Source organism: Brassica rapa, chromosome A05 (assembly GCF_000309985.2).
Source record: "Brassica rapa cultivar Chiifu-401-42 chromosome A05, CAAS_Brap_v3.01, whole genome shotgun sequence".
Classification (NCBI taxonomy): Eukaryota; Viridiplantae; Streptophyta; class Magnoliopsida; order Brassicales; family Brassicaceae; genus Brassica; species Brassica rapa.
The window spans coordinates 26892816-26920476 of record NC_024799.2 but is presented as its reverse complement, the minus strand read 5'-3'; the positions used below and the strand labels follow the sequence as shown (position 1 = coordinate 26920476).

At 32.2% G+C, this 27661-nt stretch overlaps 7 protein-coding genes and 1 long non-coding RNA gene across 12 annotated transcripts; 2 read left to right on the top strand and 6 right to left on the bottom strand.

Moving 5' to 3' along the window:
- Positions 1-7150: 7150 nt before the first annotated feature.
- LOC103854429 lies at positions 7151-9595 on the top strand. Of its 4 annotated transcripts, none has more exons than XR_001957548.2 (4): positions 7151-7916; positions 8010-8149; positions 8239-8450; positions 8568-9595. It is a non-coding gene; the product is annotated as an uncharacterized LOC103854429 (long non-coding RNA). The 4 variants fall into 4 exon arrangements; XR_001957549.2 differs by having other exon boundaries at positions 7154-7916; positions 8026-8149; XR_630540.3 differs by having other exon boundaries at positions 7159-7925.
- A 1001-nt stretch (positions 9596-10596) lies between these two features.
- Positions 10597-13032, bottom strand: LOC103854432 (probable serine/threonine-protein kinase kinX). Of its 2 annotated transcripts, XM_009131366.3 has the most exons (3): positions 12749-13032; positions 12032-12311; positions 10597-11791 (listed from the first exon to the last, which is right to left on the bottom strand). In XM_009131366.3, exons 1-3 carry the CDS (start codon positions 12791-12793, stop codon positions 10806-10808), a joined length of 1311 nt encoding a protein of 436 aa, XP_009129614.1. In that variant the 5' UTR covers positions 12794-13032; the 3' UTR covers positions 10597-10805. The 2 variants fall into 2 exon arrangements, with proteins under 2 accessions (XP_009129614.1, XP_009129613.1); XM_009131365.3 differs by having other exon boundaries at positions 10597-12311; positions 12749-13026.
- A 165-nt stretch (positions 13033-13197) lies between these two features.
- On the bottom strand, positions 13198-15868 carry LOC103854430 (pectin acetylesterase 12). The gene is made up of 10 exons (XM_009131364.3): positions 15488-15868; positions 15060-15142; positions 14853-14982; positions 14605-14765; positions 14394-14518; positions 14240-14300; positions 14102-14155; positions 13936-14013; positions 13595-13846; positions 13198-13513 (listed from the first exon to the last, which is right to left on the bottom strand). The coding sequence occupies exons 1-10, from the start codon at positions 15678-15680 to the stop codon at positions 13406-13408; spliced, it is 1245 nt and encodes a 414-aa protein (XP_009129612.2). The 5' UTR covers positions 15681-15868; the 3' UTR covers positions 13198-13405.
- A 1761-nt stretch (positions 15869-17629) lies between these two features.
- Positions 17630-18704, bottom strand: LOC103854433 (heavy metal-associated isoprenylated plant protein 43). Its single transcript, XM_009131367.3, has 3 exons — positions 18456-18704; positions 18299-18374; positions 17630-18177 (listed from the first exon to the last, which is right to left on the bottom strand). The coding sequence occupies exons 1-3, from the start codon at positions 18465-18467 to the stop codon at positions 17855-17857; spliced, it is 411 nt and encodes a 136-aa protein (XP_009129615.1). The 5' UTR covers positions 18468-18704; the 3' UTR covers positions 17630-17854.
- A 490-nt stretch (positions 18705-19194) lies between these two features.
- Positions 19195-20426, top strand: LOC103854434 (germin-like protein subfamily 2 member 3). The gene is made up of 2 exons (XM_009131368.3): positions 19195-19533; positions 19626-20426. The coding sequence occupies exons 1-2, from the start codon at positions 19425-19427 to the stop codon at positions 20168-20170; spliced, it is 654 nt and encodes a 217-aa protein (XP_009129616.2). The 5' UTR covers positions 19195-19424; the 3' UTR covers positions 20171-20426.
- A 464-nt stretch (positions 20427-20890) lies between these two features.
- On the bottom strand, positions 20891-22118 carry LOC103854435. Its single transcript, XM_009131369.3, has one exon. The coding sequence runs from the start codon at positions 21402-21404 to the stop codon at positions 21078-21080; it is 327 nt and encodes a 108-aa protein (XP_009129617.1). The 5' UTR covers positions 21405-22118; the 3' UTR covers positions 20891-21077.
- A 354-nt stretch (positions 22119-22472) lies between these two features.
- LOC103854437 (transmembrane protein 184A) lies at positions 22473-25116 on the bottom strand. Its single transcript, XM_009131370.3, has 6 exons — positions 24869-25116; positions 24464-24697; positions 24250-24399; positions 23888-24173; positions 23577-23810; positions 22473-23122 (listed from the first exon to the last, which is right to left on the bottom strand). The coding sequence occupies exons 2-6, from the start codon at positions 24694-24696 to the stop codon at positions 22748-22750; spliced, it is 1278 nt and encodes a 425-aa protein (XP_009129618.1). The 5' UTR covers position 24697; positions 24869-25116; the 3' UTR covers positions 22473-22747.
- A 286-nt stretch (positions 25117-25402) lies between these two features.
- Positions 25403-27099, bottom strand: LOC103854795 (germin-like protein subfamily 1 member 7). Its single transcript, XM_009131760.3, is given in 3 exon segments — positions 25403-26555; positions 26557-26755; positions 26973-27099. Coding segments are annotated over 3 exon segments (540 nt in total). The 3' UTR covers positions 25403-26341.
- Positions 27100-27661: the final 562 nt, after the last annotated feature.

Here is a 27661-nt window from a genome sequence, read left to right as displayed (position 1 = left end):
TCCAAAAGCCAAACTTATTCATGGGAATTGAATTGCTTTTCATAGACTCAAAGGTATTCTTACAAATTTAAATTAATCTAATCCATCATTTTATTGTTAATATTCATACTAACTATTTCATGATCAAACTATTACAGTTAATAACCATTCAAGCATTTATCCCGAAACACTTCATTCCACGCCGAATCAGGTATTGGTTCATGTTGGTTTAGTATTGTTTTTGGTTTATTAACAGGTTTAGGATGGTCCTATTGTAAATATAATTTAAGTTAGTTTAGCATATATTATGCTTAAAATAACTTAAATTAAATAATAGTAATATTATGCTTAAAATATAATTTTAGAGAGTTTTCAAATATAGTTTATATAACATTATAGGTGATGAATTTAATTATTAAATTCGTTTATTACTTAAAACTAAGTTATTTTAAAAACATAGTGAGTTATAAATATCAATGATGGATTGGTGAGTATAACATGAAGACAAAAATATAAATATTTGATTTTCAAGATAAGAAATTCAGCTTTTACTCAGTTACTCAATATATAATATCTTAAATTATTTTTAAAAAAATATACATAATTTATATATATAGATTAATCTTTCAAACTTAAACTATTATATTATATATGAATAATGTTTTTAAATAAAAATAATTTCTGATTTAAAAAAGAAAATAAAAAACAACAAATGGTTATTTTCAAATAATGGATATAATTTACATTATACTATCATTTAACAAGTATTAGATACGTTTTGATATATCATTATTTTCTATTTCCAGAAAACAATAAATTGTTAAACATCAATATCATCTAGATTAAGTATACGAACAACACAAATTCAAATATCACAAAAATATTTACATAAACATTATAATACAATAATTTGATCAAAAAATACAATTAAAACAATATTTAAAATAATAGTTATATACTTAATATCTGAAAATCAAAGATATTTTTGCTAAAATTGTACTTACATGGCCAAGGAGATCGACCATCTTTTTACGGATCGATTGATTGTTGAGCATGTGGTCGATCCGAAAATACTCTACAGTTTAATTTAATATCTAAAACATTTATGTTAACACTCAAGAGATAGTTTTGCTAAATATGATAATTAGATAGCCAACAAAATTACAAAAAATATTTAAATAGTAAAAAATATGTTAATTTAACATGTTAAAATTTAAAAATAAATTTTAATTATGACATGCATCTTAACATTTATATAAATATATATCATAACCTAAATATAAATAATTTAACAACTTAAATTAGAAAAAAATAAAAATCCCGGGCGTAGCCCGGGTTAATCCCTAGTCTCTACTAATAAAAGGGACCTTTTGAGGCTCCATAGAGCGTCCACATCAGCAAAAAAACTTCTCTCGAAAGATGACACGTGGCATAAAATATAGTTTTACATTTTAATATTACAAATTTTTGAAAATTATAAATAATATGTAAACATACAACACAAAAAATAGAAAAACTACATTAAACATATGTAAGATTACCATTTTTCACTTAAAAAAAAGACGGATTATCTCCATAATATAACATTACCGTTTTATAAAAAAAAACAAAAAACATTATATATAATTTCAAAAATAATAAATATATGTAAACATACAACATAAAAAAATAGAAATACTACATTAAACATATGTAAGATTACCATTTTACTTTTTATATAAAAATAATAATATGTAAACATACAACATAAAAAATGGAAAAACTACATTAATTAAACATATGTAAGATTACCATTTTTCACTAAAAAAAACGGATTATCTCCATAATGTAATATTACTATTTTGTAAAAAAACATTATATATAATTTCGAAAATAATAAATAATATGTAAACATACAACATAAAAAATGGAAATACTACATTAAACATATGTAAGATTACCATTTTACATTTAAAAATAACAATAATATGTAAACACACAACATAAAAAAAATAGAAAAACTACATTAAACATATGTAAGCTTACAATTTTCACTAAAAAACGGCTTATCTCCATAATGTAACATTACCATTATATAAAAAAAGAAAAAAACATAAATATAACTATTTGACTATTTGTCCAAGTTCTTCTATTAAACATTGCCGCTTTACACTAAAAATGGAAAAATACATTAAGATTTAACCATCTATCTTAAAATATAAAATATATAAATTAACTAAATATAAAGTATAAGAAAGAGAAATACTCAATATATAGAAAAATAAATAATAAGTAAATATTATAAATATACAAATTATATATACAATAATAAGTAAATGCACAATTTATAAAAAATGGAAAGAGTATATTAAATATTAAACATCTATCTTAAAATGCAAAATATAGATATTAAGTAAATAGAAAGTATAAGAAAAAGAAATACACAACTTAAAAACAATGGAAAAAGTATATTAAGATTTAAGCATCCATCTTAAAATGTAAAATATAGATATTACGCAAATAGAAAGTAAAAGAAAAGGAAATACACAATTTAAAAAATGGACAAAGTACATTAGTATTTAAACATCTATCTTAAAATGTAATCTCTACTAATAAAAGGGACCTTTTGAGGCTCCATAGAGCGTCCACATCAGCAAAAAAAACTTCTCTCGAAAGATGACACGTGGCATAAAATATTACAAATTTTTGAAAATTATAAATAATATGTAAACATACAACACAAAAAATAGAAAAACTACATTAAACATATGTAAGATTACCATTTTTCACTTAAAAAAAAAGACGGATTATCTCCATAATATAACATTACCGTTTTATAAAAAAAAAACAAAAAACATTATATATAATTTCAAAAATAATAAATATATGTAAACATACAACATAAAAAAATAGAAATACTACATTAAACATATGTAAGATTACCATTTTACATTTTTATTTAAAAATAATAATATGTAAACATACAACATAAATAATGGAAAAACTACATTAATTAAACATATGTAAGATTACCATTTTTCACTAAAAAAAACGGATTATCTCCATAATGTAATATTACTATTTTGTAAAAAAACATTATATATAATTTCGAAAATAATAAATAATATGTAAACATACAACATAAAAAATGGAAATACTACATTAAACATATGTAAGATTACCATTTTACATTTAAAAATAACAATAATATGTAAACACACAACATAAAAAAAATAGAAAAACTACATTAAACATATGTAAGCTTACAATTTTCACTAAAAAAACGGCTTATCTCCATAATGTAACATTACCATTATATAAAAAAAGAAAAAAAACATAAATATAACTATTTGACTATTTGTCCAAGTTCTTCTATTAAACATTGCCGCTTTACACTAAAAATGGAAAAATACATTAAGATTTAACCATCTATCTTAAAATATAAAATATATAAATTAACTAAATATAAAGTATAAGAAAGAGAAATACTCAATATATAGAAAAATAAATAATAAGTAAATATTATAAATATACAAATTATATATACAATAATAAGTAAATGCACAATTTATAAAAAATGAAAAGAGTATATTAAATATTAAACATCTATCTTAGAATGCAAAATATAGATATTAAGTAACTAGAAAGTATAAGAAAAAGAAATACACAACTTAAAAACAATGGAAAAAGTATATTAAGATTTAAGCATCCATCTTAAAATGTAAAATATAGATATTACGCAAATAGAAAGTATAAGAAAAGGAAATACACAATTTAAAAAATGGACAAAGTACATTAGTATTTAAACATCTATCTTAAAATGTAATCTCTACTAATAAAAGGGACCTTTTGAGGCTCCATAAAGCGTCCACATCAGCAAAAAAAACTTCTCTCGAAAGATGACACGTGGCATAAAATATTACAAATTTTTGAAAATTATAAATAATATGTAAACATACAACACAAAAAATAGAAAAACTACATTAAACATATGTAAGATTACCATTTTTCACTTAAAAAAAAAAAGACAGATTATCTCCATAATATAACATTACCGTTTTATAAAAAAAAACAAAAAACATTATATATAATTTCAAAAATAATAAATATATGTAAACATACAACATAAAAAAATAGAAATACTACATTAAACATATGTAAGATTACCATTTTACATTTTTATTTAAAAATAATAATATGTAAACATACAACATAAAAAATGGAAAAACTACATTAATTAAACATATGTAAGATTACCATTTTTCACTAAAAAAAACAGATTATCTCCATAATGTAATATTACTATTTTGTAAAAAAACATTATATATAATTTCGAAAATAATAAATAATATGTAAACATACAACATAAAAAATGGAAATACTACATTAAACATATGTAAGATTACCATTTTACATTTAAAAATAACAATAATATGTAAACACACAACATAAAAAAAATAGAAAAACTACATTAAACATATGTAAGCTTACAATTTTCACTAAAAAAACGGCTTATCTCCATAATGTAACATTACCATTATATAAAAAAGAAAAAAAACATAAATATAACTATTTGACTATTTGTCCAAGTTCTTCTATTAAACATTGCCGCTTTACACTAAAAATGGAAAAATACATTAAGATTTAACCATCTATCTTAAAATATAAAATATATAAATTAACTAAATATAAAGTATAAGAAAGAGAAATACTCAATATATAGAAAAATAAATAATAAGTAAATATTATAAATATACAAATTATATATACAATAATAAGTAAATGCACAATTTATAAAAAATGGAAAGAGTATATTAAATATTAAACATCTATCTTAAAATGCAAAATATAGATATTAAGTAAATAGAAAGTATAAGAAAAAGAAATACACAACTTAAAAACAATGGAAAAAGTATATTAAGATTTAAGCATCCATCTTAAAATGTAAAATATAGATATTACGCAAATAGAAAGTATAAGAAAAGGAAATACACAATTTAAAAAATGGACAAAGTACATTAGTATTTAAACATCTATATTAAAATGTAAATCTATCTTAAAATATAAAATTATTAGTAAATAGAAAGTATAAGAAATAGAAATACACAATATAAAAAAAATTAGTAAATATATAATATAAGTAAATACCCAATTAAAAAAATGGAAAATTACATTAAGTTTTAAAAATATATCTTAAAATTTAAAATATAGATATTACGTAAATAGAAAGTATAACAAATGAAAATATACAATTAAAAAAAAATGAAAAACGTACATTAAGATTTAAACATCTATATTAAAATGTAAAATAGAGATATTAAGTAAATAAAAAGTACAAGAAATAGAAATACATATACAGGAAAATAAATAATAAGTAAATAATAAGTAAATAATGTAAATATATAATATATGAATTATATATATAATAATAAGTAAATACACAACAAAATTTAAAAAATGGAAAAAGTTCACTAAGCATTAATCATCTATCTTAAAATGTAAAATATATAATATAAGGAAATACACAATTTAAAAAAATGGAAAAAGTACATTAAGATTTAAATATCTATTTTAAAATATAAAATATAGATATTACGTAAAAAAAATAAGAAATGGAAATAAACATTTTAAAAAATGGAAAAAGTATATTAAGATTTAAACATCTCTCTTAAAATGTACATCTATCTTAAAATGGTAATAAATTATATAAAAATGGAAATACCACATTAAAAAAAAGTATAGTTTTACATCAAGAAAGTCCCTATAAAACTCATTATACCATCAACATCAACCTCACACTATCAAGGAAAGCTTCAAAGCACTCGAGCAAAAAAATGGTTCCACCATTAACTCTTGCCGTCCCAAAAACTTTTAATGACCTTGAAGGAGATTTTTTATAAGAACGAACTTTTTATTAGGTGGATTCATTGTTGGGAACCCCGCAACTTCCAAAGGGCAAACTTATTCATGGGAATTGAATTGTTTTTCATAGACTCAAAGGTATTCTTACAAATTTAAATTAATCTAATCCATAATTTTATTGTTAATATTCATACTAACTCTTTCATGATCAAACCATTACAGTTAATATCCATTCAAGCGTTTATCACGGAACACTTCCTTCCTCGCCGAATCAGGTATTAGTTCATGTTGGTTTAGTATTGTTTTTGGTTTATTAACCGGTTTAGGATGGTCCTATTGTAAATATAATTTAAGTTGATTTAGCATATATTATGCTTAAAATAACTTAAATTAAATAATAGTAATTATGCTTAAAATATAATTGTAGAGAGTTTTCAAATATAGTTTACAGAACATTATAGGTGATGAATTTAATTTATTAAATTCATTTATTACTTCAAACTAAGTTTTTTTTAAGCATACTGAGTTATAAATATCAATGATGGATTGATGAGTATAACATGAAGACAAAAATATAATTATTTGATTTTCAAGATAAGAAATTCAGATTTTATTCAGTTACTCAATATATAACATCTTAAATTATTTTTTAAAACATACACATAATTCATATATATATATATTAATCTTCCAAACTTAAACTATTATATTATATATGAATAATGTTTTTAAATAAAAATAATTTCTGATTTAAAAAAAAATAAAAACAACAAATGGTTATTTTCAAATAATGGATGTAATTTACATTATAGTATCATTTAACAAGTATTAGATACGTTTTGATATATCATTATTTTTTATTTCTAGAAAATAATAAATTGTTAAACATCAATATCATCTAGGTTAAGTATACGAACAAAACAAATTCAAACATCACAAAAAAATATTTACATAAACATTATAATACAATAATTTAATCAAAAAATACAATTCAAAAAGAGAATATCCAAAAGAATACTTATATACTTAATATTTGAAAATCAAAGATATTTTTGCTAAAATTGTACTTACCTGGCCAAGGAGATCGACCATCTTTTTACGGATCGATCGGTTGTTGAGCATGTGATCGATCCGAAAATACTCTGCAGTTTAATTAAATATCTAAAACATTTATTCCAACACTCAACAGATAGTTTTGCTAAATATGATAATTAGATAGCCAACAAAATTACAAAAAAAATATTTAAATAGTAAAAATATGTTAATTGAACGTGTTAAAATTTAAAATAAATTTTAATTATGACATGCATCTTAAGATTTATAAAAAATATATATCATAACCTAAATATAAATAATTTAACAACTTAAATTAGAAAAAAATAAAAATCCCGGGCGTAGCCCGGGTTAATCCCTAGTCTAATTATATAAAAAAGAGTTGATTCTCTCCTGGTGAAGCCACATAGGCAGACAGGTCAGAAATTCACACATCCAGAAGCTGCCACGTGTCACCTATTAATGAAACTCGGCGTTTTGTTAAGACACAAAACGAAATGGGCTTTTCGTTTGTTACGTATTGGGGGTCTGAATTTGGAACATGTATCCGACCCGGATGGATGGGATTCTCCCCCTTGCCCTAATTGCACGATTGAAGATTTGCATATCATCTCTCCCGGCCTGCAGCGACTGACCACGAAGAGTCCAAGATATCTCAACAATGGCTCATACTTCTTAGGGTTCCTTCCCTTTGATTTAGGAGTTGCAAGGCAGCCGTCAGCATCGGTTCGTCGGTTCAGATTACACCGACTCCAGACACTTCCGCGTAACAGCTGCATCTATCATTCACTCGCCACATTAAAAGCCAATTACGTAATTCTCCCACTCACTCTATCGCATTCAATCGACTTCACCGTCATTACGTTCAAAGCATAAATCTGTGATGAACAGCATCACCTCAATCAAATCAAATATACTTTCTCTGTTAAGCACCATCTCCATCCATGGCAACCTCACAACTTCTGCTTAGTGTGAGATTCTGGGTGGCACGCAATGTCAAGAAAGGCAACAAGTGGGGTGTGGACATGCTCCTAGGACGAGAGGTAACACCGGTAAACAAGCAATCTCTGTCTTACTAACATTTTATGCCAAATTTACAAAGCTGCCATTAGATCTATTTTTTTATTCTCTGAAAGAGAACTTTCATAACAGCTTTTCTTCTAAGACGCACCAGCTGGTAAAGTGCTCATCAACTACTAATTTAGGAGCCCGATGAGTTTACAAAGTACATCAAACGAGAGGATGTGATCTCCATGATGTTCAAGCATATTTGCAGGTTTGTTTTCTTAGGCAATGATATGTGTTTCTGTGTGTGTCAAATCATTTGTCAAACTCTAATTCCTTTAACACAAATCTTTGGTGTAGATGCTAAAAGACGTCGACTGTTACGATGGAGAAGACAGTGTCAGTCAGGAGAAGGTGAATCTAATATATACATTTTGGAAACCGAGTATTACCATGTTTACTATAGTTTTTTCCGTTCGTATATACATTTTATGCAAGTCCTCAGACGTGAACTGGATATGGTGAAGAGAGAAAAAAAAGAAAAGAAAGAATTCCTCTCTAACTTCTTCAAGGTCAGTATCTTCCATTAAGTTTCTAAAATCATATAAATGTTTAAAAACGAAGCTGTCTCTATTCATTTGTTATGGTTATGTAAGTTCTAACAAAGCTTATATATCAAATAAATGCAGGACGATAACGAGGATATTGTAGGAGGAGTGTTTCAGCTCAAACAGTCACTACACGAGTTCTTAAGGTGCAGAATTGGTAATGGTCGAACAGCTTCCTTCTGTTACGATAGCTGGACTGAGTTAGGGCCAATGGGAATCTCTTGGGTCCTGCGGAATCAATGCAATTTTGCATACAGTGGAATGGACTGTTACAAGAGCAACACATCTTGGAAATTGTACTTTCCTCCCGTACATTTTCTGAATGCAGAAACTACATCAGATTCTTATGCGATGATGTGTATTTGTGGCGAGGTCCTGCTAGAAATTTCTTGAACAGATTCTTCTCCAAAGTGGCATGGTAACGGTTTAGACAACCTGCACCTGTTGTTTCTTGGCATACTACGGTTTGGTTCAAGCAAGAAACCCCAAGCTGTTCTTTTATCAATTGGACAGCTATGTCATCTAGACTTCCACTTAGAGATAGGCTGTTGTCTTAGTGTTTGACGGTCCTGGCAAGTTGTGTTCTATGTACGGACGGCACATAATCTCATCAATATCTCATCTTCCACTGTTCTTTCGCGGTTGGATTACGGAACAGATTCACAGGGAACCAGCTAGACATCGTCCCGTTAGACTTGGTGGACCCTCATCACCGGACAGTGCAAACATCTTCAAGCTGCTACTGCAAGTCATCACGTATAATATGTGGAGAGAACGTAACTGCAGGATTTTCAGACAAACTTATTCTTCTCCGGAGGTGGTTTCAGGATAATTGATCGATCAATGAAAGACGAGCTTCTCTCCAATCTGCCTATGTCGTCTATGCTGGAGCTCTAATTCTGCTTCAGTGCACCTTTCAGCTAAGGATGTTCACTCTCACTCTGTTTTTCATTTTCTTTGTTGTTCATTTTCCAGGTTCTCTTGAAAATTTGTAGTGATAACTATTGGTTTCTTTTTTATTTTTCCTGTGATGGTAACACTAGCAAATATTTTGTAAATATCAACTATAAAATGAAGCACTCTCAATCATTCTTTTAACGAAGCGATAACCGAATGCCCAGGGTTATAGGTAATCATAGTTTTGCTTTCATCAACTTCAGGCAAAGATAAAACATTTTGAGAGACCCATGTTTACAGATTCCCTTGAATTTGTTCACGAAGTTTACACTCACAAATGTAAATTCGCAAACTCAGCCAAATACATTTAAAAAAAAAACTTACGACACACTCTCTGACTATTCAACAACAACACCAGAATATATCAAACATTTTCATACTATTACGTAACACAATATTTTGTTCAAAAAAACATAACACAATATCATGACATTAAATTGTACTTACTTTCTCTGTATTTAAATGAGTGTTGTTTTAGATTTTGGTTTTGTAATGGTTTAGAGTATAATAAATGTATTTATTTTTAAAATTAAAACGTAAATTAGATTGTAAAAATATGAGTGGTGAAACTTTAGTGGTAAAACCAAAAAGTAATACACAAAAAATGTATTTAGTTTCAAATATATGTCTTTGATATTATATTATTAATTATGTGCTAAAATATTATTTTAGGTTGATGTCAAATGAAACATTATTCATAAGAAAAAATATAATCTAAGATTTTTGTATTAAAAATTATTTTACTTATTATCAAAATTATCATAATTACAGGAAAATAAACAAAGAAAATATGTAAAACTATTATGTATTCATGAACATTTTAATATTAAGATGATCATGATCTATAAAAAAATAACAAAACATACACAATAAAAGTTAATATCACCTTAAATTTTAAGTAAGCTAAACATTTTAAAATACTCTTTAACCGATATATTTATGTATTTTTGGTTACTAACACGCCCATAGAGAGAGAGAGAGTAAAATTATGCTAATAGTAAAAAATTGTTTTTTGGGTGATTTTAAATTAAGAAAATATCTCATATACATTTCTTGAAAATGTAAACCTAAAACACAAACTACAAATCATATAAAAATAATAATCTTAATTACAAGTAAAGTATATCCCGCCCGTAGGGCGGGCCGACCCTAGTGATGAATACAATAATGTTAAATTTCTCAAACACACATCCATAACAACAAAGCCAAATCTTTGTAGGTTTACAGACATATAAGTTATAACCACACAAAATAAAAAGAATGTTCTGTTCTTTTTCCCCAGCACAAAGAAGCAAAAAACCAACAAAATAAATTAAAAATACCTGAAAAGACTTTAAAGGAGTCCATGACTCTTTACTTTAATCACTTGGCTTTGATGTCTTCTTTGGCTTCTTGAGTTGAGATAGTCTTAGAGCTTGGAGATTTACCAATGATTGCTTTCTTTGCCTTAACAAGAGACTTCTTCACCTTTGACATGATGCTGTTTGAACTTTTTTGCTTGACAACAACTTCTTCTTTGGTTGTGACTTCTGGCTCTTCGATCTCTTTAACAACAGGTGGTGCTGTTTCTACAGCCTCTGGTACTTTCTCCTTGACTGATTCCTCTTGTTTGTTTCCTTCAGTTTCTTTCAAAGTCTCTTCACTCTTGACATCTTCAGTGTCCTTCTTGATGTTTTCTTCTTCTGTAGCTACTTTAGTGGCGACATCTTTTGTTTCACTTACGTTCTCTGGTTCATCCTTTGATGGTTCTTCCACTACATGCTTCTCTTCGGTGATGGCCTTCTCAGTGACATCAGCAGGAGAAGAAGCGTCTCCATCTGTCTCCTTTTTGGGGGCAGTGTCTGAATCTTGGTTTATAATAGAACCAGATTCAGAAGTCTGTTCATCCTTGGAGTCTTTGGTCTCAACAACAATGGTATCCTCCAGCTTTCCCACAAGCTCATCCTTAGCTTGTTCTGTTGTTTCAGGTGTTGTTTCCGTTGTTTTCACTACTTCAACTTTTTCAGAAGCTTCTATCTTTGGCTCTACTTCAAGAACCTCAACGTCTTTGATCTTGTCTTCTACAGTCTCTTCAGGTACTTCTCTAACAAGTTGAACAACATCAACTTGTTTGCCTCCGGCTGATTCAGAAACATCAAGCACCTTGCTCTCCTCCTTATCTTTGTTGTCTTCTTCAGCTACACATTCAACGGTTCCCTTCTCTTCTGCTTTCTCCACATCAAGAGCTTCAACCTTAACTTCTTCAACACTCTCTTTCAAAAGTACTGGTTCCTTAAGCTCCACTTGTACAGCTACCTTCTCCTCACCATCTTCATCTTTTCCTTTCCCTTCCTCTTTCTCTGCATCACCAGCTTCGACCTTAACTTCTTCAACACTCTCTTTCACAAGGGCTGGTTCTTTAACTTCCACTTCTTCAGCTACCTTCTCCTCACCATTTTCAACTTTTCCTTTCCCTTCTTCTTTCTCTGCATCACCAGCTTCAACCTTAACTTCTTCAACACTCTCTTTCACAAGGGTTGGCTCCTTAAGCTCCACTTCTTCAGCTATCTTCTCCTCACCCTTTTCATCTTTTCCTTTCTCTGCATCACCAGCTTCAACCTTAACTTCTTCAACACTCTCTTTCACAAGAATTGGTTCTTTAACTTCCACTTGTTCAGCTACCTTCTTCTCACCATTTTCATCTGTCACCTTCTCCGTAGATTCCTCTTCTTTCACAACTGCTGCAACCTCCTTTACGTCTGCAGCAGGAGTTTGACTGATGTTCTCCTCCTTAGTAACAGCCAGGCTTGAATCTGAAACCGGTTTATCCTCCAAAACAATCTCTTTCTCCATCAACTTAGCCTCCTCGTCCACCTTGTTCTCCACTGGCTGCATCAGATAATAGTAAAACCCCTCTTTATTATTCTCTTCTTAGAAAAACCACTAACTAACTATTTTGGAATTTTAATCATATGTAATAGTGTCAGAATAGTTTTCTAGAAAACGACAGACAAAGATGGTTTCTGATAACATCCATGTTCTATAATAATCTACAACTTTTTTTATTAAAAAAAATTCCTTCTAATTATTGCTCAAGAATTCTCCAGATTCTTACAGAACAAGAGGGTTAAAACCATGTTGAACATTACAAAACAAGTTTTTATTTATTCTAACTTAACGCTCCTAATTTCAGGTACAAAACATATATATTGATTCTTACTAGAACCAAAACATGATACAGAAAATCTATTTATGGAGCTTAAAAGCATAAGTAACATACAAACATATGTAATAAGATTCTATGGAACATAGGGAGAATATCTGACCTTTTCAGATGTAGTTGCAGTTGCGGTTTGAGAATCAGAAGCCATGATAAGAAGATTCAAGAACAAAAAAAAAGTAATGGACAGGGTTCAGCCTCACAAAACTTGTTGAGATTTTTATTTAGCAGAGTTGTTGTTGAAGAAGTTAGTTTTGACTGAGAGAGAACTTAAAAAGGAAATGATTAGGTGGAAAGGAAAAAAAACACATACAAAGTGGGGAACACTAGATAGCTGTCACTCACCCTAATACCAGGGTGTCAAAGTATATCATCAACACCACTCTGTAATATTCTTCTTTTTTTCACTTTCTTTTATCCCTTTTTACTATTTTATTGCTTTTTTTATTCTTATCCATTACCTGCATTTCTTGGATACTTGTGAAATCAAATTCTTTGTGTGGGACCAATATGTTGACATTTATCAACTACTTGTAGTGGCAAGTAGAGGAGAAAAAAACAAAGGAAAGAAGAATCATTGCTCTGTGATTACATTTTGAACTCTTATGAGCCAACTTATGTATTTTTTTTGGAGTTTATTATGGTTTTTCCAAATTAATCATACATTTTCTTCCAATGAGTCATTGGTAAAATAGTAAGCTTCTCCATTTGAGAGAAGCTAAGCTTTCTAAGTATGTATATGAGGAAGAATCAAGTAGATAAATCATCTGAACACCAAGTTGTGGCAGCTCTTGTCACAAGGGTAAGGACAATCAATTAACTTCACTTCTGCTCTATCAAAATACCAATCTCCCACAGCTATAGCCACAGCCTGCATGATGCCATTATACAAAGTCAATAACAGCCTTTTGCTTCTGTTTGTGTTGGGATAAAATTTGAGCTTACTACTAACCTTTTTTCTTATGACAGGAGAATCATCAGCGAACCAAGTGTCCTGCCTCTCGGTTTGGCAGTGAGCGAAACATGAGTTTATGAACAAACCATTATGTCTAGACATTGAGAAGCCCTTCACTACTCTCAGCATCTGATCCCTGAATCCTTGCAAGAACCGGATTTGTGAAGGTGTGCATTTTGCATGGTTTAGTCTACAGTCATGCCAAAAGCCTCTAGGGTCAGCTGATGTTGGAGCTATGCTGCTTTGAATCTGATTATAAAAAGACATTGTAAACACTTGTTCTGTGAGTGAGCCTAACCACCAATACACAATAGTTAAATGTCAAAAGAGAACATTACCTGCCATGTATCATATGCTGCATTGACAATAAAAAGTGGAGTTTTCATCTGACTGATCAGATTCTGTGGGAAGAAACACTGTACAGAAAAAAAAGATTAGTTAATAAATACAACACTTCCAATGGTCCCAACAGCATCAGGACGAGAGATATAGAACAAAGATTACCGAGGTTGGGTCTAGATGGTTTGTGCACATACGAGGCAGGTTGTTCTTCACACTCTGCATATTATGGTTAAGTCCAAGAATGTGTCAAGAAGTTTGCTTATGCTCTTCAAATGTTAAAAGTAAAAAGAAGCTACACACCTGAAAATTTACTACACCGTTGTATAAGTTTCTGATTGTGCGGCCACCAGAAACATCAGCTCTATAATTAACATAAAAAAACTAGTCAATAACAGTTTACTGAGTCAAGGGCAAAGGAACAGCGTTTGAGTTTGGGAGGGGAAGTTAAACTAACGTGTCCAAGAACAAGCCAGCATCACTCAAGCACTTGACCTTGGTGGAACCAGGGAACAAGTTCCTAAACTCATCACAGCGTAAAATTGCTGCTAAACCACCAGCAGAACATCCAGAGAGAAGTGCCTTTAACAGAATATATAAAACAGTTCAGTAAAATAAAATAAAAACAGCTCTTGCCTTGGATCCTGAGAGAAGGCAAGTGTCAAAACCTGGTTGGCGTATCGCATTCCTTTGGCTTTCAGATCAGCTATGGCTGCTCTCCAGATACGCTCTCCTCTAAACTGAAGCTGTGCAGCCTGATTCTGACCATCTCCACTGAAAGAAGCGCCATCACAGTAACGAAGCTTAACTCTATTCCAGTTAAAGAAGTCTGCAAAAAGAGACAAAGCACATTACATTATTACATTACTAACACTGGTCACATCACACATGAACAAAGACTGATGAGAGACTAAACCAGGATTCTCTTGAGCTTTATCACTCAGTATTCCTGTAAACTGAAGCTGCTTCTCCATGTAGTTAGATGAACCACGTCGAGTCTTCTTCCTGTATACACAGGTCCTGACGTTGTTGCACCATCCTCCTCCCTATTTATCATAATAAACATTAACAATCTATACTATTAAAACAATAGCTTTCAATAGACAACAAAGATTCACTAAACCTCCAATTGAATTAGCCAGCTGTTAGCTCCGGATCCATGTCCACGGTGCAAGTGGTATCCAGGCAATGTTCCATCCAAACAAACTGTGGTAAAAAACCACAACCAAATAGAAAAAATATCCAGATTAAACTAATGTTTGATTTTTCCTAGTAAACACATCACAACATAATATATACACTGCTGCTAAGCTCTAAATTAAAAACAATAACATATAAATTACATTTTTCTAAGCAATAAAACAGGAAAACAAACAATTAGAGGAACCGTGAAGAATAATACATAGTAGTAAAACGTAAAGACAAAGTTAAAATCTAACAACAGAGATATAAGCTGAGAAGAATGTTTAGTTGAAGTGAATAAATGAAGATAAACTCATAAAAAGTAAATAAATAGAGAGATTTAAAGACAGAAGCAGAGAGAGAGAGTACCAGCTCCAGAATCAGCTCCTCTGATGAGAGTGAGACCAACTAATAAAGGGTTCAAATTTGAGCTGTACTTGGAGAATCCAAACTCTAGCTCCTCAATGCGGTCTATCTCTGTCACATTGAAATCTAAATACTCATTTGCTTGAGTAGTTCCTAGCACTACAACAAAGCCTACCAACAGCAGAAGCTTGTTCATTGTCTCTCACTCTCTTACTAGAAGAGAAGAGTGAAAGCAAAGAAACAGATCCCTGGGAGTGAGAGATGGAGAAGAAAGGAACAAACTTTAAAGCCAAACACGTAAGTGTAATAATAAAAAGAACCGATCTTTGTAGAAAAGGAATAAGCTTTTCTGAGTTTATTTTTATATGAAAAAGGTTTCATGGCTGGATTCACGTTTATTTTTGAATTTCCTTTTAAAAAAAAATATTAATTCAGTCTCTTATTACATGACAAAGACAGAGACCATCTTTTATGTTACATGGATCTTAGTTCACACTTGAAACGCTCAGCATCAAATAGTAACGACAAAAACAGATGTAATTAGTTTTGATGTGCTTGATAATATAGCACATGGAGGAGAAGATGGGTCCATTTAGGATTTTGATTTCTATTGGCTCTAGTAGCCTGACGTTTCTATCTCTACGTTTCTCGTTATATATCAATCATACCAAGTGGGTGATGTATTAATCTGATAAGGAAAGAATAGCTATCTCTTATTAGCAAAAGTGACTTATTTTGTAGTCATATAATTATTGAAAACTTTGTGTTATGTAAGGTCTAATACATTCACGGTCATGGTTTGCGTAACGTTGACGTCATGGTTTGCATAACGAACCCCTTGAATTATGAACTCGATTTTCTACTTTGGGCAGAAGCATGTGGTGAAGAAACAAGTGTTGGTTATGTAGTGGGAAGTTAGGGAAAGTCATCTTTGAGTGATGCAAACACACTTATTAGATAGTTACGAGTGATGATTGTTATCATGTTATGTAATGTAAGGTCAAAGACTTATCATGTTATGTAATGTAAGGTCAAAGACTTATCATGTTATGTAAGGTCTAAGACACCATCTATATGCTTGGATTGATCTCATCCAATTTAAACAGGATATACTTTTTTTTTTTTTTTTGGTAAAATGTTAAATATTATACCAAGTTTTCAAGTTTGTGACAGAAATTACAAAGACAACTAGTAGCGGATTACGAAAATTAAACTAAACATCAAAACCTAATACGAAAAATTCAAACTTTGATTACAAACATGATTTGAACAAAAATGATCTACATCTAACTAAACATCTTTAGCTTCGCTCGACCACTTCTAAACCGGCGCAATCCGCTAAATAGTTCAGTTATCCTTAGACTATCAATCCCCGTTCTCAACCGTTGATATAAAGCATTCGAGGGTGGCGTTCACCAAGTTTCCTTGGTTGCCGGTTTATCTTATGCCATTAACAGAGTAGCTGGATCTTGATGATCTCCTCACGCTCGCAATCTCAGCTGAATTAAGCGCATAGTTGAGTGAATAGACTCGAGGGTTCATACCTGAACCAACCGGACTGGACGCCATGGCGTAAGCACTCAACACCTAACAAGCGGATATACTTGCTATGATTGAATTTAACGATTTTTGTAAGAGAAAAAAAAGAAGGGTTTTACTCATTTAAGTTGGTTCATCTTCATGGTTAGTTATATAGCTCATGTTGATGGATTTCGTATTAGTCTTACCCTGAAAACGACTATGCATAATAAACTATAACAGAGGCCTAAAAGTTTGTTTATATTATCGCATTAAAGAGATGCAACAAAAACAAGATAAAAGAACAAAGATGCGTGGGAGAACCAGAAACTGCGGTCATGGTCGCATGCACATCACCACATGTTGATCTTTCGCTGCGGTCGTCCACTTGTTTCTATTTCTTATTTTGTTTTGTATACTGGTCCCTTCAGTCTACTACTATTTGGAGAACCCCAATCTTTCAAATGTACGACGATATTATGGATTTACTCAAAACTAAAATGGGCTCAACAAAGTTAATGGGCCTGCATGAATCATGTGAAAAAGACGCAGACAAACAAGTGTGAGCCTCAGGTAGTGTGCTCCAGTTTGAAGATCAGGAAAGGTCTATGAATCTTATGTTTCACATGCTTATGAAAAATTCATATTGATTTAGTGTTTATGAGACATGAAAGGAGCTACTAGTTAGGAACAGATGAGGGAGAAACAACAACAACATACATATATGATTTAAACAAAGCATACTAATATAAGAAAGTAGTCCTGGTTAACATATAGATTACAGGACTTGACATGAAGACTATATTATATATATGGTAAAAGTAGCGGTGACTAATGCAAGAAATACACGACTCAAACAATGGTGCAGCCGCTTCCACTTTCATAGGTAGTAACAGACACAAGATCGCATCTGGCGCAGTAAGGAGGTGGGTAAGGAGACATAGGCTTGCATTTGCATACATGCTTTGGTGGTTCAGGTGCTGGTGGAGGAGGCTTTGGTGGCTCAGGCACTACTGGAGGCTTTGGCGGTTCAGGAGGTTTAGGTGGTGGTCCGACGCTGATGATTACAGGTTTCTGTTTAATCTTCCTAAGACGTGATGCAACGCAGACCGGATCCATTGTCCCCACCACGGTGAGTACGCTCTTCCCCTCATCTAGTGAAATATGATTCACACCTGCATCACAGATTCAAAACTCACGTTTTAGTAAAAGTAGGATATGTTAATGAACATATTTTATCAAAAAAAAAATGTTAATGAACATATTACTTTAAGACTTGTTTGTTTTTATGATTACCTTCTATCTCCGTGACTGCTTCCAAAATTGCGCTATTGCATTTACCACAGTTTATATCCACCTTGATCTCAACTTTCTGCTCAAAACCAAATAGAAAACACACAACATAAATGGAATCATTTTGAGAGAAAAAAATGTACTAGGATGTGATGTATACCTTAACAGTCATGATGGGTTAAGCCAAGAAAGAGAAATGGATTATCAGTAGGATATTGGAGGATGGAGAAATAAGAGAAGAAGGTTATTAAAACCATGTGAAGACAAGAGATGACAGATCATTGGAATAATGGTGAAGCAGTTGAGGTCGTCTTTGGTCAGTATATTGATAATTAAATAATAAGAGAGTAGAATATTTACGTGCTTAGAGGCATGTTTATTACATAAATTCTGAATAATTTTTTTTGAAACAAATAAATTCTGAATAATTAAATAGAGTTTTTTTGGGGATTTGCTAAGTTTGGTATTCAGCCATCATTTTATATAGGACTCTACTTGTGACATTATTGAAGAGCGAGTTTGTTAAATATTCCTGCATTTTATGAATTTGTTTAGTTCACATTCTATTATCATCTGTACTCACTTCACCCAACTAATCTTTATATTATATATTATGATCATGCAAATGCATGGATAGAGAAATTCGATTTTGGTTCACTTCTAGCCGATTTGTGGTTTTTTATTTCATTTGGGTAGAAAGTAGAAACAGAACTATGCCTTCCGGTTGGGTTCTCAAAACAGAAGGAGCGGTTTGTATTTAATTGAACCAAAAAAACCACTTGAGTTCTAGAACTAGAACCAATAAACAACCAAAATCATTGTCCTTTCTTTTAATCATTTCGAGTTTGGTGATTATTAATTAGAGTACGATGTGTGTTTATGGTGTGTGTCATTCTATAACCATAGGCTAATCGATGTCTCCAACAAACAAATTTTCTTTTAATCACCAAATATTAACCAACGATACACCTAACCTAATTATGGCAAACAATTTAAAATCAACAAGCCTACGGCCCATCCATGTTTATCTCTTCTTCATAGGTTTTTCCATTGGTTAGATCTTCTCAACATAGATATATAAATTGAGAAACAAGGTCAAAGGACGTTCTCAAATTCATCAACACCAACAATGGCAGTTTCCATGACTCATCTTCTTGTTACCATCATGCTTCTAGCCGCCCACTCGGCCTTCGCAGAAACAAACATGCTTCAAGATTTGTGTGTTGCTGATCTCAAGGGTATCACATCTCTCTATCTATCTCTTGAGCTAACATTTATTTACTAAAATATTTCAATATTTATGTCGTTGACTTTTTAACGTTCTTATTAGGTTCAAAAGTCAACGGATACCCATGCAAAGACCCATCACAAGTAACACCAGAGGACTTCTACTACATGGGCTTAGCCAATGCTGCAGACACCAGCAACACCTCAATGGGCTCAGCCGTCACAGCAGGCAACGTTGAGAAAATCCCTGGCCTCAACATGATGGGTACCTCCATGTCTCGTATCGACTACGCACCAGGCGGACTCAACCCGCCTCATCTTCATCCCCGAGCTTCCGAGGCCATATTCGTCCTCGAAGGAAGTCTCTTCGTCGGCTTCTTGACCACCTCTGGAAAACTCATCTCCAAACACGTCAAAAAAGGAGACGTCTTTGCATTCCCGAGAGCTCTCCTCCATTTCCAGCAGAACCCTAACAAAACTCCTGCCTCCGTGATCGCTGCTTTCGATAGTCAGAACCCTGGGACTCAGAGTGTTGGACCGTCTCTGTTTGGTGCTAACCCTCCCATTCCTGATGACTTGCTTGCCAAGGCGTTCTCGCTTGGAACAAATGAGATTCAGAATATTAAGGGAAAATTCCAAAAGAAATGAACATAGGTTTCAGACCATACACATTAATACAATAATGTTAATACAAATAATGAACATAAAATCTGTAAATTACTAAGCAAAAGCAAAGAAAACTTGTACATTTTATTTTAATTGTTGTAGATACTCGTATATTTTTGGCCCATTGATTACAACAAGACCAGTTTCAACTAGACTTCTAATAATCTATATCTGAAGTCTATGTATCTTTGGACATTTTGAAACAAATAATGGAATGCATTGCCAATCTTGTTTAACCCACCTTGCTGCAGCAGTCTCTAGGTGTTATGTATTGATGCAGTAGATTCGTGTGTGTAGAGGCAAATCATGTCTCAACAAAAAGGTTATATAGGCTGAACTATCAGCTGCGTTTAGAACTAACCATGTCATGTGTTTCTTCCGCCTTAATTCATGCTCAAAATTTTCAGAATCTGACTCGCTTACGTTTTGTGAATCCACATTTAGGCCCATATCAGGCCCAATATAGGGTTATTTTAAAAAATGATGAAAAATTGGTGAGACAAGGACTCGCTTACGATAACGTTTCACTGACTTGTTGGGAAAGAGACGAGAAAAGGGGAACCTGACTCGCTTACGTTATGTGGACTAATAATAAAAAATATATTCACGAGCATGATGAAACAGAATCGACGCTGACTTAACGCTTCCTGTCTGCATGATCTTTCGTGTCCGAAAGTCTCTTTCAAAGCTAAAAACAAAATCTTGATAACCCCTTTTCCAGAAACTAAGAAATAATATCGAAGATTTTATCACAATAAAGTTAAACACAAGCCTAACCAGCATCCATAACAAGATCATTTAGTGAATTAACAACATAATTAAACTTTTAAGCAAGCAGCGAACTATGCACACACAAAACAAAGAAACGGAGTGAGAGAAGAGAAGAGACTTAGTAGAAGCAGTAATAAGAGGAGGGTTTGTTCGGGTGAAGGAGACGAAAGAAGCGTCTACGGCGGTAGAAGAACGCCATTTTGAGACGCGACCAAACGACGCGTTTCATCCTCCGAGCGGATTTCAACCTCATCCAGACAACTTTCTTCACCACTCTCCTCACAGACCTCTTAATCTTCTCCGTTAAGCTTTGTTTTCTAGAGAACTGGTAGCTCTTGAGGAACAGCTGTCTCTTCTCCATGTATCCTCCTCCATAGCCATATCCATAGTAGCCGTTATTGCTCTGCCAAACGCCAACGCTGCCGCTGACGTTTTTTCTGCTCATCTTGAGATATTAAGTTTCTTGTGTGTGGGGAATATAAAAGGGTAGATGGAGAGGTTTAGTTTGGTTAACTTGTAAACACTAAAACACTCAGCCGCCGCCGAAAACGCCGTCGCAAAATACTTGATAACGTTTTCGTATGGATATATGTCAAATGCTCGTTTCAAGTGCTTCACGTTGTTGCTTTAAATGTCTTTTGGTTTTGGCTTTCTACAACTTTTGACGTATTTATACTATGCTTTTAATGTCGGCTCCGCTTTTTTTGGGGGCTGAAATAAACAAAGTCACTCGTCAAATCAAATACACTTATGTAGGTGGGACTTTAATCTAACTTCCCAACTAGTATAAATTCAATAAAAAGATAAAAGTTCACGTTCTGCTTTTGGCAAAACAAAAAAATATACTCACTCAGTTTCATTTTATATATGGTTTTAGGTTCTTCACACAAATCTGAAAAAATCATCTCATTTTTTGTTTTATCCTAATTAATATACTGTTTTTTTTGTCATCAATAATACAGACTCATACAATTAATATACTGTTTTATTTAATAATATTAATTAACGAGTTAAAAGAATAGATGTAAAACCAGAAAATAATCAAATGAATTCATTATTTAAACAAAAAAAATCAAATAAATTCATTAAAAGAATAAAAAACATGGAAAATGAAATAAATTTTAAATTCTAAAACAACAATTAATATAAAACAAAAAAAAAAAATATAAAATGAAGAAGTATAAAAATATGTATATTCATCAAACTATTTACTTAAAACAATCTGAATTACGACTTTGCAGAGTTAAAAAAGACTGGAGTGACAAAATGATATTGACACTTTCAACATAAAATGTATTTTGGTATATTGTGTATTTGCTGGGGTCTTGGTGTATCCATATTTAAAATTTACTTAATTGTTTTTGTATAAGCATATGCTAAAAAGAACAAAAAGTTTAGGTCCAAGGAAGAATCAATACAATGTTATCATAATTATAACACAAACAAAAGAGTTGATAATATTATTCTGCGGTCTGAAAGGAACATAAAAAGAGATGGCCTAACTCCATACAAACTCAAAACATTATCTAACTCTTTCTAATTGCACACCAAATGTTTCACAACTTTTGAGATTGTGTAATCATTTTATATCTACAAACCAAAAAAATAGTGAACCAAGCAACAAACAAGAACTAAGCTGTGACCAGTGGAAGACTCATCAGAACAACAAGTTATATCTCAATCTCCAATTAATATTTTCCAGTTTTAACAACACACTTGAGAGACTCCTGAATCTAACACTCTTGTTACTGTTAAATGGTGGATCCTACGTCATCATCTTCCTCCTCACTATCTAGCTCCTCCTCCACTTGGATTTGCAGAAGGTACTTTACTTGGGTAGCTAGATATATCAATGTCCATGAGGGACATGTCATACATTGTGGAAGCAGAGTCCGAGGCATCCACCAACAACGAAGATTTCATGGTCTCAGGGCGTGCAGCATCAGAAGTTGCACCTGAAGTTTTCGGTGTGCTTGTTCCCGAGGACGAGTGACTGGAGGGTGAAACACCCTCTATCTTGTTTCCAAACATGTGTTTGTTCTTTCTTACAGCATCCATTTCCTGACCGGTTGGCACAAATGTTCGTACTCGGTACTTCGTCGTCCCTTCCTCACCACCATCATTATGGTTGTAGAGCACGTAATCGTGATACGCAGGGGCAAACTGTAAGAAATCAAACTCATCATCAACACACAGTTTTAACTAGCCATGTGATTTTAAACCGAAACAAACCAAAATTTCGGTTAGTTTGGTTTTATTTGGTAGTTTTCTTTTAAAAAATCGAATTTCTTCTTTAAAAATTATAACCAAACCATACCAAAAACTTGAACTAAACTAACCGAACTAACCAAATTTCGAACAGAATTTAACCAAATTTATAAAATTCTAACAAAATTAAACCAAAATCTAAACGAATCAATACTTCTGTAGGATATTCAAAAACCAAACTAACCCAATACCAAAACAAACTTTATTTCGGATTAATTTGGTAAGATTTATATTGAACCGAACTAACTGAAAACCAAACTACCCGAACCAAATAACCCAAGCTAACCTAACCCCCATGCCTACTTCTAACCATTCCAATGTTTTCTTTTACAACGAATAATCAGTTTACCTGGTGAACAGTATCATGGTAGAAATCATTTAGCTGAACAGCATGTGCTAGACTTGCTGAGAAACTATGAGCTCCTCCAACATTGGCACCTTCATACTCCTTATAAGGAAATGCATAGAAATGTGCAGCTGCAGCAATAAGCATCTCCACACATATTATAAAATTTTGAAACAGCGCTGCTTCTTCTTCATCCCTTATAAATCCAGATTTAGCAAAAAGGAAAACCAAAACACCCTGGAACACAAAAAATGTCCAAAATGTGTTAATAAAATTGTTGAAGATAATGCAAAAAAAGAGACATTATTTATTACCTGCCAATATGTAAGAAAGACAACAGACTTAATAATCACAAACTTGGGGACTGGATTGAACGGCTTCAGGAGATCTTTACAAGCCACATAAAAGAGAACCAGCGCATACAAAGCTACTGTGTATGAGATCGTGTAGATGATGGTAAGATAGAGATAGGATTGGTTAGGATTAAAATTTCCATCCTTGTACTTCCCCTTTGCGTAAAGCACAAGTGTGACAGCAACTAGGATTGGCTTTAGGATTACAAACTGTAAACAACCTTGCTTGCACCGTCGAATAAAACGCCTACACATTATACAATAACCAGGTATAAGCTAAACACATAGGAGTATTAGCTAAGGAGATGGTCATATAAACTAACCCGTCTAGGGGTAGAGGTGGGAAGCAACAAGTCATGAGATGCCATGAAGGCTTCAAAGAACGGCCAGTTAAACTTATAACAACTGAACCTGGTCCTCCAACCCATGCCAAGCACAAGGAAAGAAAGTTATAAATCACCCACGCTTCGTAACTGCCACAGAAACATAAACCTATGAGGTCTGCAATTGTTGAAACCAAAGCACAAAAGCACTCACACTTCTCGGATGGAGTTGAAATAAATGGAGCTTTTGGGCAAGACGAGAGCCAAGAAGGACATCAAGGCGTAGACAGGGACCATGAAGACAATGCGAACGATGTATCTCTGATAAATGGGTTCCGTGTAGTTCAAGAGGTGCTTGTAGATATGGAACAAGGCCAGAGCAATGGCTCCGCCTGTGCATAGAAACGCCAATATAATTAGGTAGATAGGTAGCATATCCGCCGCCATTCTGCAAAAAGAGAGACACTTTAGTAAAGCAAACTTCAAACAAGAGCTAAGAAAGATCAAAGATCGGAGCTTTAAAGAGAGGAAACAATAAATTAACAAGGATTAGACTTTGAGCTTAAGTGGGTTGTTGTTGAATCTGAGAGTGATTGAAACGCAATCAAAAAGGGCGTACCTTTACAAGAGTCGTAGACGCAATTAGAAAGCGAGAGAGATGGGTTAAGGAGAAAGATCGAAACTTTGAGATCTACGTATAGTTTTTTTTTCTGGGATTTTTGTGATCTGGGTTTTACGCTAGACCTGATCGGGAAGAGGAAAGGAGGAAACTTTGAGGATGTTGTGGAATTCAAATTTGTTTGTCTCAAGTGAATAAAGCAGTCGACGCGAAGAAGAAGAAGAAGAAGAAGAAGGAAACGCGGAGAGATTAAGGAATGTTTATTTATTATTTTATCACCCTAATACAGTCTGAGATGTCCAAAGTCCAAACCATAAGATTAATTTAAAGTTTTTTTTTGTTAAAGCAAATCTTTTGGGAATAATTTTATGGGCTTATTTGCCAAATAACCAAAAAAAAAGAGTAATTAGATTTTTAGTGAGAGGTTAGAGAGAGATAGGAAGAGAAATAAGGAGAGAGAAAGTGTTTTTGGTTAGATAGTGGGTTTGTGTTTTTTTTTATGATTATAGGGTGCAATTTCCCTAATTTTATTCCCTTCCACCACAATTCAATGATTTTTTTTTTGTTATAGCTAGTTTCTTGTATATGAGCTTTATTCACTCTTTCATAATGTTTCTAACAAAAAAAAAATAGTTAGATTACTCATTATGAAACAGTAATAATTGTTATAAATAAGTACTAGTAATCTTGGCGGAAAAGTTACAACTAACTCTTGACACAAACAAAAAAATTGTACAATCAAGAATTCACAGTGGGTCATCACTCATCACACCTATCTTGCTTCTTATCAACCAGCAATTAATTCACATGTTTTGCTGTCGTCAACGAACAATCATCAGTTCACAATCTTTTCTACAATTAATTCATGTTTAAGGATGATACTCTCTCGATTCCTAAAACCAGGATGTTTTACTGGATTTTGATATTCCAATATATAAGATGTTTTCAATTATCTAAATAAATTTTACTTTATTAAAAACTGTGAATCTAATTATATTTTAATAGTCTATTTTGTAATTAGTTGAACATTATTAATTTATAGTTTTAATGATATTTTCTAGATAAATAATAGTTTTTATAATATAAGGTGTTTCTACCAAAACATTTAGTAAACAAGTTAACAAACTTAGAGCAAGTTAACAAACTTAGAGCTAACGTGACACATAAAAATAATAATGATGGGCCTGGGCTGGACTAGTCCAATCTCCATTTCTTCTGGTTTGAACTTTGAACCTTTGACTACATCGATGTTGATATGGCCATGTCGCGTGTATTCTATAAGAATAAATGGAACCAATAAAACTGATTGTATAGATATAGTCATATACTGGGGAGAATCAAGCTGCATGTAAATGAAACATCTTCACCGGCTTATTGTTTTTATTTTAGCTTTCACACATTATATTACAAACCACATCATCATTATCATTTGTTCATATTCCAATACATTTTCAGTCATTTTCTTTAAACTTATTAATAATGACCACCATGGTTAGAAGAAAACCTTGCTTCGAGATATCTAACCATGTTGACATCCAGCTGAAACGCTAAAATCTCCGGCATGATCAAAGGCTTCGAACCAAAAACAGCTTCCGCGATTGTGATTGTACCGAGGTTCTGGCTTCCTAGACCAGCAAACGCAACCGCGTTCGTCTTCCCAACGTTCACTTGAAAATGTATCATTCCTCTTTTGACCCCCTGGGGCAAAGTCAATACGGACAAGAGAAACTCCAAGAGTGTTGAGTCCAGGGATCTTGTCGACGTTGACGTTGGTAACGTTGGAGCCGACACGGTTTATGGTGTTTCCCGCGATGTTTAGTCCGGAAGTGAAAAACTCCTCGGCTTTCACGTATTTTGGGTCTTTGCAGAATTTTCCATTCACGAAAACTGAGAATAAAAAGATGAAAATAATTAATTATATCGTAATATTGATGTTATGTATTCGTTGGTTACTTACTGATGATATATAGTATAATATTACTATGTATATTTTGTTAAATAACTCGACCAGCATTATTAGTATTAGTATATAGACAGTAATATTATATCATAAATAGTACGATGTTAAGGATCTATATATATAGTATTATAGTAGATTGATTACCGCCATTAGCGTCATCGACGGCAACACATGCAGAAGTCTTGAAGAGGAGGTCGTGACAATATACAAATGAAGATGCTAAAGCCAATAAGATGACTTTGGCTACAATGAAGCGAAGAAACCCTTTCATGTTTTGTATTTCCGATGTATTCATTTTTCTCACTAGCTTTGAGATATTGCACTTTGCACAAGAATGATAAGCTATATATAGCACAATAGATCATTGATTTTATTTTATTTTATTTTTGTTGATAATGGGTTTTTATTAAATTGAGGGTCGTACTAAATTCTAGTGGTTACATCTTATTGGTGAGTCTTTTTTTTGTCAACCCTTTAAATTTCATATTGGTGAGTCTATTATTTTCAGTTTAAATATTAATACGCGAAGTGCCAGATTTTAGATTTAAATTTGGAAATAACCCTAAGCAATCTCGAATTTATAATTATAAACAACTTCAACGAGTTAAGTGAGAAGATATATATATATATATATATATATGCAAATGCCTTAGGATGGTAGGTACGAAGTTATAAAAAGCAAATACCTGTGAGATAGTAGATCGCGAGTAGCTAGCGGCGGTGAGGGTTTAGGAGTTGGTTTCTTTCTCGAGGAATCCGGCGTATTGGGGCCGTAGGACACCTCTGTGGGTGGCTTCTTCAACGTAGTGGTGGATCTGGAGCGGGCCAGATCA

Excerpts from the sequence above, each read along its gene's own strand:
- LOC103854433 (XM_009131367.3), bottom strand. Across the intron at positions 18,178-18,298 it reads AGCAGTCACGGAGATAGAAG|GTGTGAATCATATTTCACTA; the intron begins GTAATCATAAAA and ends TCTGTGATGCAG.
- LOC103854432 (XM_009131365.3), bottom strand. The coding sequence starts at position 12,793 with ATGGCTTCTGATTCTCAAACCGCAACTGCAACTACATCTGAAAAG. Across the intron at positions 12,312-12,748 it reads CTGCAACTACATCTGAAAAG|CCAGTGGAGAACAAGGTGGA; the intron begins GTCAGATATTCT and ends TATCTGATGCAG.
- LOC103854434 (XM_009131368.3), top strand. The coding sequence starts at position 19,425 with ATGGCAGTTTCCATGACTCATCTTCTTGTTACCATCATGCTTCTAGCC. Across the intron at positions 19,534-19,625 it reads GTGTGTTGCTGATCTCAAGG|GTTCAAAAGTCAACGGATAC; the intron begins GTATCACATCTC and ends CGTTCTTATTAG.
- LOC103854437 (XM_009131370.3), bottom strand. The coding sequence starts at position 24,696 with ATGGCGGCGGATATGCTACCTATCTACCTAATTATATTGGCGTTTCTA. Across the intron at positions 24,400-24,463 it reads TTCAACTCCATCCGAGAAGT|TTACGAAGCGTGGGTGATTT; the intron begins GTGAGTGCTTTT and ends TTTCTGTGGCAG. Across the intron at positions 23,811-23,887 it reads TCTTTCTTACATATTGGCAG|GGTGTTTTGGTTTTCCTTTT; the intron begins GTAATAAATAAT and ends TTTGTGTTCCAG.
- LOC103854435 (XM_009131369.3), bottom strand. The coding sequence starts at position 21,404 with ATGAGCAGAAAAAACGTCAGCGGCAGCGTTGGCGTTTGGCAGAGCAAT.
- LOC103854430 (XM_009131364.3), bottom strand. The coding sequence starts at position 15,680 with ATGAACAAGCTTCTGCTGTTGGTAGGCTTTGTTGTAGTGCTAGGAACT. Across the intron at positions 14,766-14,852 it reads TAAAGCTCAAGAGAATCCTG|ACTTCTTTAACTGGAATAGA; the intron begins GTTTAGTCTCTC and ends CTCTTTTTGCAG. Across the intron at positions 14,014-14,101 it reads ACCATCTAGACCCAACCTCG|TGTTTCTTCCCACAGAATCT; the intron begins GTAATCTTTGTT and ends TTTTCTGTACAG.